Source organism: Phaethon aethereus, assembly GCF_964289735.1.
Source record: "Phaethon aethereus genome assembly, chromosome: Z".
Lineage (NCBI taxonomy): Eukaryota > Metazoa > Chordata > Aves > Phaethontiformes > Phaethontidae > Phaethon > Phaethon aethereus.
Genome location: NC_138577.1, coordinates 6,026,265 through 6,039,033, shown reverse-complemented (window position 1 = coordinate 6,039,033; position 12,769 = coordinate 6,026,265). Strand labels below are relative to the sequence as shown.

At 44.1% G+C, this 12,769-nt stretch overlaps 1 protein-coding gene across 1 annotated transcript in view; it reads left to right on the top strand.

The window, feature by feature from the left end:
• Positions 1-12,769, top strand: part of SETBP1 (SET binding protein 1) — a gene marked incomplete at its 3' end in the record, with an annotated part of 246,062 nt that overhangs the window by 68,783 nt on the left and 164,510 nt on the right. Inside the window, 2 exon segments of the mRNA XM_082013439.1 lie at positions 5,623-5,682; positions 5,685-5,705. Of these exon segments, the coding sequence (XP_081869565.1) occupies positions 5,623-5,682; positions 5,685-5,705 (81 nt within the window).

Below are 12,769 nucleotides of genomic sequence, written 5' to 3'. Positions count from 1 at the left end.
TACACTCTCACGGGTCAAATGATAATGTTGCCCTTCAGGTTAAATTCATATGTTACATAGGGAAAACTAGGAGCTTTTACCGAACTCGGGGCCAGTGGGACGCAGACCAACTTTGGTCATAAACAACCATTTAAAAGCTGGTTTTGAAGAGGAAGATGCAGGGGTGGTTAATTTTTCATTTGTTTCTTTTTATCACATTTTTTCCCCTCTTAATTTTCTGTTCTGTCCTTCAGGTAGCCATTTTCTGTTTGTCTTCTGTGAACTTTAATATGAAAATCATAGTCCTAAAGTAGACAGGGATAGAGATGGAGATGGAGGTAGAGTAGAGGTAGAGGTACAGATGGCGATTGAGATAGAGATAAACATAGACAGGTATATGTATAGGTATAGATATAATTAGATACAGATATGATTATAGAGACACAGATATAAATACAAATATAGCTATAGATATTCGTATCCATTGTAATGTGTCCTGTACCATGGATACAACCAGAAGCCAAAGGCGTGAAGTTAATGGGGCTTGGAGTCTGATCTCTTGGCACACCAGGGCAAAGCCTACAGATGATGCCATGCTACTAATTATTCATATGATTTTCTGGTTTCCATTTTTGTTATAGTCTCCTTTCTGCCCCATCATGTTCTCTTTATGTAAACCCTTCCAACCCACTGCTATCTTGTCTTCCCTTTGCTTCATAGCTCTGCTGCCACATATCAATGGCCAGTTATGTTTTGTTCAAAACCAAGTATTTCAAGCTACTCAATAAATGGGAGGAAATTACTACCCCCTTTTTTTTTTTACCGGATTGCATTCTCTGTGGAATCATAAACAAATCATTGGTAATGGGCATTTATTCCCTCCTGCATGCTTGACAAATGAGATTGACATTATGGGTCCTCAGCCGCTAGTGGTTACAAAATGGTTTAAAACCTACTGGGTCCATTCAGAGCAAAGCCTGCTGTTGTTTTTATGGGCATAGATTTTGGTAAAACCATCCTATTTTTTTTTTTCCTGAGGGAGATTCCAATGATTCTACAGGTTAAAAAAAAAAAGGAAATTTTGGCTCACATGCAAAGAGGGATTGTCTGTAGGATGAGTATGTGGAGAGGAAAGAGAACTGACTCCAATGTGTTTACAGGCACTTCTCCACCTTCATCCACCAGTGGCTCAGAGGAACATTTACATACACACTGTTTATAGAGCCTCGCACCCAGGATCACTTGTGGGAGACAGAAAGAAGAAAGCTGCACCTTCACAGAACAGCACCTAAATTAATTATAGGAGTCATGCCCCATAGCTCGGGCACAATCAGCGGCTAACGAGGTCATACACCGCTTTCGAAACCCCTCCAAATGTCCCCACAGAGCATCCCCCAGCCCCCTGGCTGCTGGCTCGGGGCAGCTCCTCCTGCCGTGGGTGTGCAGAACAGAGCAATGCCAGTGGGATTTTGGAGTGACCCTTACGGTCCTTCCAATGGGACAAGGATGAGGTGCACAGGGGAGAAGGTGTTAGCTGGAGTTAGCTTGGCTGATCTCCAGTGGTACTTCGGCTGAATTTGCATCTGAATCAAAGTCAAAGACAGGGAGTTATCTGCGTGCTTGGCTAAATAAAAAGTGGACATCTCTCCCACCTCAGTGCACAAAGCTTGTCTCTCTCTTCCAGGAAAATGTTGAATTGGTTACAGGGGTAGGCTCAGTCCATGAAAGGGTGCCTGTCTGCAGGAGTACAAGAGCACTTTGACAGATACCTGAATAGATAGTGTTCAAGTGAAAAAAAAAGAAAAAAAAAGACATCTGTGGAAACTATAAAGCCGTATTGCTTCCAAATATGTGACTTGAAATTGTTTGTAGTGGCCTCACATTCAAGAGCAATGAGAGATCTGGAAAGAGGATACCAGATAAGCATTGCTACCACCAACAGATCAGGGAGGTTTCCCCCTCTCAACCCAAAGTGTAGGGTTGCCATTTAGCAGCCGCCCGTTCAGGACCCAGCAGGGACAAATTCCTCACGTTGGCACCCCTGGGAGCTCAAATCCCTGCAGCTGAGCCCACCGTGGGATTGCTTGAAGGGGGATGAGTGGCTGCTGGCTCTGGGCCATATTTCCAGGATCAAGAGCTGCCTCTGCCTGGTGGCAACCCTCACTGGGAAGGCTTCATTGGGTGGTGGGGCAGCAAAGGGTTGTGTCTCACTTTTCATACCTAGTATGTTCCAGTATTTAAACTGGAAAGACCACATTATAAATACAGCAGTAGGTGCAGCAAAAAAAGTGATATTAATTGGCAGCTGAGACCACCCAATGTTTTGAGATGGGACATGAGCAGTTCTGTATCTGTGATGTTTTGGGGAGTTTAATGACAATTTCTTCACCTCGGGCTTCTGAGTGATCTTTGGAGAGCTCAGAAATCAAGAGCTAACTATTTTCTCTGAAAACAATTGAGTTTGGCAGTCTTTAAATGATCAGGCTTCAGATACCAATGAATTATTTGTGAAGGTCATGCTGGATTTGTGGGACACCATTAACAGTTGCCTCTGAGGGAAGCAAGCCTTCTGTCAGGAAATTTCTTTGAAAAATGGATTATTATTGCTATTATTTTCACAGAATATGTCATTCAGTGATGCTGGATGAGTGCTGCGTTGGTAGGTTGGATGTTTGTGTTGGATATTTCACCCCTGGTAATTACCAACTTTGTGTTAGGAGACCTTCAGTGTGGACACATTTGACAAGGAAATACATCTGAAATCTCCCAATAGCACTTTATAGTTGTTTCAGATAAATAAATGAGGACTTATCTTCCCTGGATCCTGATGAGGTAGTCAGCAGCTTGCAGCAGATAGATTACTACCTACACAGCAACGACAAGTATCCTCCAGGCCCAAGAGAGGGAGATCACTTGCTGCAAGGCTGCCGAGAGCTTACGAGTTAACAAGGAATAAATATTCAACACGGAGTTTTCCCAGGTGTTATTGACATGATGGTCTTTTGCCTCGATTAAAAAAAAAGAGACAAAAATACAGCTTGCTGATTATTACGCTTTGTTTTCATCTTATTAAGGTTTAAATGTAACTTCTTTTAAATGCCAGCGACGTGTTTATTTTACTTTGAATTATCATGTCATAGAAACATACCTTTTCATTTTCAGGCAGTGCCTCAAAACTCAGTATCTTGATTAATAAAATATGAAGAGTTTATGCTATCTGTTTCTCCTGGTTTGAAAGAGCAATTTTTCTGTTACTGAGAAGACAGGTAGCATTGCTAAGAAAAAATAGATATTTTTTTTTTCTCTCTTTGCTAAGGCACTGAGCATTGGACTAAGGAATGAGATACGTGGACAAGAAATCTCAGCTCTGCCAGCGACTTTCTGGGTGGTGTTTGGATAAAAATGATGTAACTTTGCATATCCTAGAGTCAGGTCACATCTGAGACAGTCACTTGAGGTCTTTCTTAGAGAACTCTCTGGAGATCCTGGTTTGTTAGCTATAGATGGAGTTTGGAATCAGTAGATGCTTGGATGCCTAGGTTAGATAAAATGAACCCTTCTCTTCAAAATTTGGTCCTACTCCAGACTCTCTCTGTTAAATGGGGGTAATTCCTTTTCACCTGTCCTTCTGGAACCTCCTCGGGGCTTCTGTGTCTCAGCACGTGCTGCCCAGTGCAGTGATGCTCTGGTCCTGGCACAGGCCATGAGGTCTCCCTGCTCTCAGATGCTAATAGTAACAATTAGCAAGTTTTCAGTCACTAATTTAATAGGAGTTTTTTACGTGTAGTACATGTATATTGTGCATATATGCTATACATGTACTACAGACAGTGCTAAAATAACATAGCCTGAACATCAGTTTTAATGGGTTTTAATCAGTTTTAATGGGTTTTAATCAGTTTTAATGCCTGAATCACAAATTATAAAGTGAATGTGAACATCTAAAAAGAATCTAGACATTAGCATGGCATCCTGAGCATACTTCGAGAACTATGAAAACAGGATGCTTACCTACATGTACGAACATAATGCTCAATGACATGACGCATAGAAATTAGATATGTTTTTTGATTCTGAAGTATAAGGTGTTAGGACTCACGTTGCCTAACCTCTTTCCGCTGTTGGAAAGACAAATAGAGTTTTATTTGTTTTTAAATGAAGTCCAAGATTTTCAAGTAAATGAGTGGCTCCAGAAGGTGTGAATTTAAGACGACAAACTCATTCATCATGACGGCATCATGAGAAGTTCTGCACAAACCTGCTGTTTGGCCCCCCAAATGCAAAACCACAGAACAAAGCTTTCCACTCACTTTTTCATGGCAAACAGAATCGGGGCACGCAGAGGAGTTGCTTTTAATTTGTTTGTTTGCTTTGGACCTGTCCTAATCAAGGGCTTTTCCGAGCTGCTCCCTTCCCCTCCCTGCAAAACTTTCCAGACTCCCTTGTGCTTTCCTCCTCTTTCCTTTTATTTATTTATTTTGTGAAAAGAACCGAAGGGGGTCCCCAACATCCCATCGCCTAGGAGAGCTGGTTTCCCTACAGGGCTGCAGACGCCGGGCAGAAAGGACTCAAACAGGCAGCAGTGAGGAGCGGCGAGCGTTATCAATCATGAAGCATGTTAAAAGAGAAGAAGGAGAAAGAAAAAGAGGGAGAGTGAAGGCGGGGAGCGGGGCTGGGGGAAAAGAGCCTGGGCTGAATTGGAGGAATTTCCTCCCCCCCCGATCCCCGGTTGCTAAAGGGAGGTTTTTTGGACATCTGCCCAGACACATGCCGAGTTAAAGAAGCGGGATAAATTCTGGAAGAATGAATGGAGGGAGAGGAGGGGTCGGGAGGACAGAGGGGAGCGCGGGCTACGGGCGGTGATGGCAGCTACGGGGACAAAGGAGGTCTGTGGGGGGAGACCGCAACAGCAGCGTGTGTGTGTGTGTGTGTCTGCGTGTGTCTTTTTTTTCTCCTTTTTCCTGCTGAATATTTCAAGCATTTGTTCCTTGTAGGGCATTGTCATGTAGCAGTGAGTCCTCTCTGTTGGACGGCGAGACGCAGCTTGTTGTCTCTTGAGTATTCTTCTGTATTGCCTGGAAGAGACAGGTACAAAAGCAGGTAGAAGTTATATCCAGGCAGGCTGCATCAGGGCTGGTAAACACGTTTGAAACTGTGAGGGCGATACGATTGTTTGAGGAAAACTCATTGTAGGCTCTCTCCATCTCCTGATGTCTCCAGGCAAGGTTGCGTGACCTTCTGAAAGATTCATCGAGCCAGGCAATTTCTGAGCATGATTCAGAGTGTAGATGGGCAAAATTGTGTGGTTAGCTTGGATAACCCAGACAAAAGGTCAGATAAATTTTTCTGTCTGCAGCAGGCCTGGGATGTGCAGGTCGCGCTCTGGACGACTTGTTCCCATGCCTTCTCAGTCCCCACGGTTTCAGGATGTCAATCCCTTGGCTCTCTCTGTTTAACTGTTCATCCAAACGATCTCTAGCCCTGTTGGAGAACAGATGTGGGTTAGGACCCACTCAGATGACAAGGCAGCCAGCAAAACTGCGCCGGCAGCAATCCCTGTCCAGAAGAGCCAGCTGGACATGGATTGGTAGCAGTAACTCATATCTGATTCATCCAAAAAAGTTTATCTGTCCATCCTCTCAGGTCTCTGCTGGCCTTAAAAGCTATGAATCTGTGAATTACTCTGAATTTGCTAAAAGGTCTGAACAGCATCTTGTATACCCCTGGTAGATGGTCTCAAGGTACTCCTGTGAATACCCTTCCAAACTCAATGGTTATGAGCCCAGTTTCTTCAACCCTACCTGAAAGAGAATTGAAGTCTCGTGCTCTTGAAGCAGCACCTTGCAGCCTTTCTACGGATGAGTCTTGCTCTGGTTGTGCCATTGTTTTTTTGTGTTCCTTTGACAAGTTTCTGGATTTTTTGAAACTTTAAGAGTTCCCTGTTTGTACATGTATAGTGTATGTACCTCACCTGGTTCAGCTTTGAACCATTCCCATGTGTCCTATCACTGGATACCAGGCACCTCGCTCTCCACGTTCCCTCCTCAGGAGGCTGTAGGGAGCAACGAGGTGGCCCCTCAGCCTCCTTTTCTCCAAACTAGACAAGCCCAAAGTCCTTAGCTGCTCCTCATAGGACATTCCTTCCAGCCCTTTCACCAGCTTTGTTGCCCTCCTCTGGACATGTTCAAGGACCTCCACACCCTTCTTAAATTGTGGGGCCCAGAACTGCACACAGTATAGCATTCAAGGTGAGGCCACACCAATGCTGAATACAGCGGGATAATCACCTCTTTTGACCGGCTCGTTGTGCTGTGTTTGATGCAAAAAGAACCATAAACAAACAGAGTTCACATCTGGAACAGTCATTATCATTTTGTATTGGGTTGCAGTGGCTTAAAAATGACGTAGTGGAAGGCAATACTTACACTTTGACTGCACTTAGCCTATGCTGAGGCTTGCGCAGGTGTATTAACTCAGTTGTTTCATTTATCTTCGGTGTAATAACCTTTGCTTGGTAACAAAAGATTAAATTAGGCATTCAAATTAGTTCATGTTTTGCACAACTGAAATGCAGCTGAGCTGTAAAATACAAAGTCTGAACTTAAAAGAAGTCCTTAGCTGTGGTACTATTGGGAATTTTTGGGATCCAGACAAGCCAGACATTGGCTAGATGTCAATAAGTAATGTTAAAAAAGGCCAAAAATGCAATCTAAGCTTTTAAATGTTGTGAACTGGAAAAGTTGTAGGAAAAGCTGCTTCTGCTCCCAGGAAGCAAGGACACTTAAAGCTAATCTAGTCCAAGGGCTGGACTGGAAAACTTGGGAGAAGTGTGAGTCAAAGAAGTTGATAAAACACTTAAGTGAAGCCTTTGCATGAAAATTGGGACTTAAGAAGGTTCCAACTTGTACTGTTCCTCTGAGACAAATGAGTCCTCTGTTTCTCACAGCTATTGCGAGAGAGATTTTAGGAGCATTGACTTCACTTTCATAAAGGTTATGAAAATGGTTCCATGAGATTTCACAAGTTTTATTATTTTGTGGGTGAAATCAGGTTGGTGAGGGACAATTTGTATTTGACATGGACAGTTGCACATCGAGTTTATTAATTGAGCATCCCTCCTTGGTGTTGTGCTTGCCAGTTTGCATAGAGGTAGGACTCCGAGTCTGATTCCCTCTGCTGTCACACTCTCAGTGAGCAAGATTTTAAAATTTGGGTTTTCTTCTGTTTTGAATGGACATGAGGAAAAGCTTGCTCCCTCACTGTTGGAGCTGTTCAAGATGAAAGTTTGGAAGCACCTTGTGGCTTGCACAGCTCTGCTATACCACCTGCTGCAGACCTGGGAGAAGATTTCAGCATCCAGGCTTTCTGGCACTTTCATACTTGGCTTTATATTCACTTCAATATTATAGATTTTAAAAAGTGAAAAAATAGAAAAGAACATTCAGAAAAGGCAACTTAGCTTTAAAAAATCACTTATGTTAGCCACCTGATGTCAAAGTTTTAATGCATCTAGGACATACAGTGTTTTTCACAGGTAACATTTGGAGGACTGGTCTGTATAGACCAGTATACATTTTGTGCCGGGACAACACTCCATGTTTTATCAACATAATATAATAATAGTAAGTAATATAATATCTAGATTGCACAATTGTGTGAATTAGGATGCCTTTAAAGGGAATTTCTTCCCATTCTCACATAACAGCATTCTAGAAGCATTTTTATCTTAGTATAATTCTATCCATATAGTAAAAGCAGTGCAACTTCTGCATGGTGACTACTTCTTCTCTATATAAGTTTAAGGCAGAGATGACCAACTGGTGTCCCAAGGCTATGTTAGGTTGCACAGTGTGTTGTTTATCTGGTGCCAAAGAATTCTGGGTGGTCAATGAATCAATCCATCAAGTAAGTACCTTGTATCCAGATTACATCTGCCTAAGGTTTACTAATTCATTATAGGTCTATGCCCATCTGGGAATAGAAGTGGCCCCTAGCATAGAAAGGTTTGTCAGTCCTTCAGAGCATTGACCCAATGTACTTCCTCTGTCCGGAGAGGTGGAAGAATATCGGTCCTTGAGTAGAGGTGTGTGTTTCCAAATCGGAATGGTACTATAAACGTAAATGAGGGTGTACATTCATTTTTATTCTGTGTTTTCATATGGGCTACTTTTGTCTCACAAAGTCGGTATCCAGCTCTATCTAAATAAATACATATTACATTATGGCACAGTCCCAGAATGGATCAAATTATATAGACATCCCTGCTGGCTCTTTTTTCTGATGATGGTTGACTCAATGACTATGCCCCAACCCCATGTTTACTAGCTACCACTGATATTTAGCTTAGATATAGGTATTCAGTGTAAAGAACGAGCTGGCTTCTTTAACCAGCCGGGAGGTTGACCTGCCTGCCCAGAGACTGGGGTTGACAGTGCCCTTTGTCGAGCTCTGATTACAACAGCGCTGGCAAAGCCACCCTTGTGTTTGGTGCTTGCTGGTTTCTGATTTGCTCCGCAGTGCTGTACATCGAAATGAAAAACATCTGGTCGACTCACACGCTCTGTTTAGACTGGTTACACAAATGCATGATATTATGCAACCCAGACCTGCGATCCTATTTCTCCCTCTTCTGAAGCATTTCATATTTTGCTTTTAATCACATCGGACAGACAGCTGGACGGATTCCAGGTGCCATTTCTCAGATGGCGAGCCTTGTGCTTGACCCATCGGCACAGGTCAGCCTGCCACTACCTCATTGTTTTGCAAGAACGCTTTGTGTCTTTCTTGCTTCCCTACCCGTGAAGCTGAGCAGTACTAGCTCGTGCCAAGAGACCAGCTGTGGAAGCTGGTGGAGTTCTTCCTGAAGCATGACAAGCTGGTTCAGGCAGTGTGTTTCGCTTACTTACTTCTTGGGCTTGACAGTGCAGGCTTTCCAGCAGGCAGGGCAGAGCTGATAACCCTCATCCCCCAGCTCCAGGCAGGTCTGCCTGTCCCCTGACGCTTGCAGGAGGTGATCCACCTCGGGGAAGCAGTATGATGCATCGTGGCAGGGCGAGTTCAGCAGAGGATTCCTGATGGCTTTGCTCCTATCGTCCTCTTCGGTGAGCTTTTGGTAAACCACTCAAACGTGCTTTTCACTGGGCTGTCTTTTCAGCTCTGAAGTGAGCAGGTTTCTGAGCAGACTGATTGTGAAAGGCTCAACAACAGAAAACGGCAGCACTGCCCACGGTCTTTCCACCAGGCTCATGGCAGCTGAAAATCAAGTTTAGTAGCTCAAGCTCTGTAAGTTCAGCTTTTAATTAAAATACATAATTTAATGTTAGAGACCTCATTCTCCGAGAAGGGTACCATTATAAATGCCCGCATCCGACCTGGATTGCTGAAAATTGGCATATTGCCTCTATTATATTAGAGATAGCAAACCCAAACTGACTTATCATTGTAACCGTTTGCCAAGCAGACGAAGGCACTGTCTTCATCCCAGATATAAAAAAATGAACTATCACTGATTGGAGTTGACTTATTTTTTATGTAAACTGATGCAACAGCATAGTGTGACCATAGGAAGAGCTGTTGAACATGAGCCTCCACACTGTCACGTCAAATCCTACAAGGCGTGGGGACAGTGCTCGACGGGCTGTCCTAAAGTCCATCACTGGAGGCTCTCCCAAATTACTGCCAGTGTCTATGGATTAGATGGTATCCTATCAGAATTCCTCCTTCTTTATACATGTGTGTGCTCCTATGCCTGCACACGTGAACGTAGAAGCAGCACTTAATATATGGAAGGGAGGTTAATGAAAAGAAACGAACTAGTGCATGTTCTCTCAGGTGCTCATGCTGGTTTTTTCCACTGTCCAGTTCATGCCTCCTTTATAAGGATTTCCTCTTTATCCTGTGGTAGACTCTGCTATAATCCTGGCCTTCACCAGCTGAGATGAAGGGGTGGCTCCTTTAATTTTCTTGGAAGAGGTCCAGTCTTTGGAGTCTGGATAGCTCTGGTTCATATCTTAATAGTTTTCATGCCTTCACATGAATTTTTAAAATGGGAAATACCCTGGTGAGCCCCTGGATCTTTCTCTCTTGGCTGGCAGCTTCCCTGCTCTGTCGAGGCAGCCAAGGAAACCTCATACTCCAAGCCACGAGGACCTCTTCCATTCAGGAGGGGAGCCTGGATTTTAGCTCGGAGGTGCATGCGCGTACGTGCATGCACAGGCACAGGCACACACCATTTGATTCAGTGTTTCTCTCGTCCCCCTTTCACCTATTAGTGTCCTTTGAAGGATCAGGTTACCTTGCCAGTGGAAATATATGAGCTCGCTGTGTGATATAGCATAACTGCAACAGCAGATCATATAATTTTCCCCCGAAGGCTTGTTGCAGACTATGTCGAGTCATTTGTATTTATGACAGCTTGGGGGTGATTTAGTGCGACCTCACTTTGATAAAAGCCATTTAGAGCTCATAAATATGGGTGACACACTGCCTTCTCGGCTGGGATTTTAAACGGAGAGCTGCATTTGCATTCCCATTGAGCTTTTATTGTTTGGGGGGTAAGAAAGGGAAGGAGGGAGAGAAAACAGGAAACGGAAGGTGTGTGCAAAATGCAAAAGGGGCCTTGAGAAACGAAAGATGCTGCTGTGCTTAGAGCATCTCTAGCTCGAAGCACCCGCAATGCCCTCTCCTCTCCACATCTCCTCTTGGGCATGGGGCGAGGTGAAGCTCCACTTGCCCCGTGCGGATCAGCAGGTGGGGGTAGCGGATCCTCCGGATCAGGAAGAATACGAATTTAGCACTTAGTTGCCACAATAATAATAAAAAAATCTTCCATATGCCAGCAGGTTTTGTATTAGCTTGGGTCTTACTGTTATGTGATGTATTTTTTACTTAATTTCAAGGACATATTTCCCAAGTGTATTTATATTCCCTAACTAGATTTATAAGGAGGTAGACAATTTATGGTCAACAATAAAAGATACTTAAGCCCAGCACAGAGTTGTCAGATTTTACGTACTAGACGTAAATTGAACGTTGATGGAAGCAAGTAGGAAGTTTGTACTTGGAAAATTATAATTTTTTCATCATATGTAATGCCCAAAGGAACCTGAGCATCACAGCCCATTGAATTTCGCACGGAGATGGATACATTTATTTTAGAAATGAGAATTCAAGAGATGAAATGTTTTTCCTCTTTGTAGTCACAAGCAGGGACAGGACCTGAGCCTAGGTGGGTGTCTTGACCATCAGGTCGCCAATCAATCCGCTCCCTGCAGCCTTGACTCCCCGTGTTCTCCAGTTTTCCTTTCTCTTACACAACCAGTGTGGGTCAATCGGAACAACTGGCAACTTGTTCTCGGTGGCTGGGAAACTTATCTAACATGTTCACGTCTTTAACGACATAATTATTTATGGCAGGGAGGTGAGGACCAGGATACTTTGTTGTGTGTGTAAAGCTATCCTGCTCAGGGGTTTGATGTTCAAGGCTGTGGGACACCAAATAAAACTAACCAAAGAAAGACTTTTTAACAGCATCTGCCTGTAGCACTAGTATAGATCTTTTTCAGGGTTTTACATGTGTAAAAGCTTTAGATTGTGATTTAAAAGCTTGAACAGCATCACGTGTGAAAGTTACCTCTGAAATCTCTACAGCAAATGCACTTTAGCATATACCTGTATGTTTGAAATACAGCAAAAAGATTTAAGCTGATCACGTATTAAGCCCTTTTTTAGCTTTTGGGAGCGTTCTTTATAAATTATAGTGATTTTATTGAACACTATTATTATTTTTTGGGGTCTAACAGGATAAAGCTATCACAAAAGCAAAGTAAATCTTGCCTGCCTCTCAAATCATTCCTACGGTGCAATATATCGCTAGATGCCAGATACGTGTGGACAGAACACTGTATCAAATTATATAATTTTATACCTAAACTAATCAGTTAACCAGTTTGCCATTAGCACTGTCCTCTGGGTTGGATAGCGTTTATGTGTTGCGCTGTTTGTTCGGTTTGACGTTTGCGTTCTCAGTGTTTCCTTTAAGCTATTTTATTACGAAAAAATTATTCACGTCCCAACCCATTAGTTGTGCACGGTGGTGGACCAGCGCTACCCGGGCATGGATTCAGAGGGGGGGTTGAGTAGGGAGGAAGGCTCTGAAGCTGCAGTCTGGGTCTTCTGCACGAGCCTCAGCCGGCCCACGCGCACCACGCGGCACCGCCGCGCGGCTGTACCCCGCCGCGCTTACGTCGGGGCTCCCGCCGAATACCCAGGCAACCGAATCCAGAGGAATTAAAAGGCAGTGTGCTTTTCATTAAGCAAATGAAAAAAAAATCACAGTCCCTGCCCCGAAGATTGTACACTGTAATCAATGGCAGCATTAATGGGAAACTTCACTGCACTCGGAGGAACAGTAAAACACGCATGATGGGGCCCTGAAGACGAGACAACCAGTAAACTACTTACTCTGCTTCGGCTTCATTAGCCATTAGAGGAAGATAATGGCACTTACCTTCCCCCACCAGAGATTAGTTAGTCGTCGCTAGCGCAAAGTTTTGGGCGGGGGGGGGGAAAGAAAAAAGAAGAAAAAGAAACGTCCCTCCAGTTCTTGCCTTGGTGGGGTTGGCAGCGGGCGAGGACAGGACCCAGGCTGTGCCGCACGGCTCCAGTTGCCGTCCTGGTTGTGGAGCACCGGGATGCCTGTGTGTGGGCTCTGGGCTTGGGGAGGAGCAGCAGCGTTGGGTGCCTGCAGCTCTGGGCCACTCCGGCACGCACCTCCCAGCACCGGGAGGAG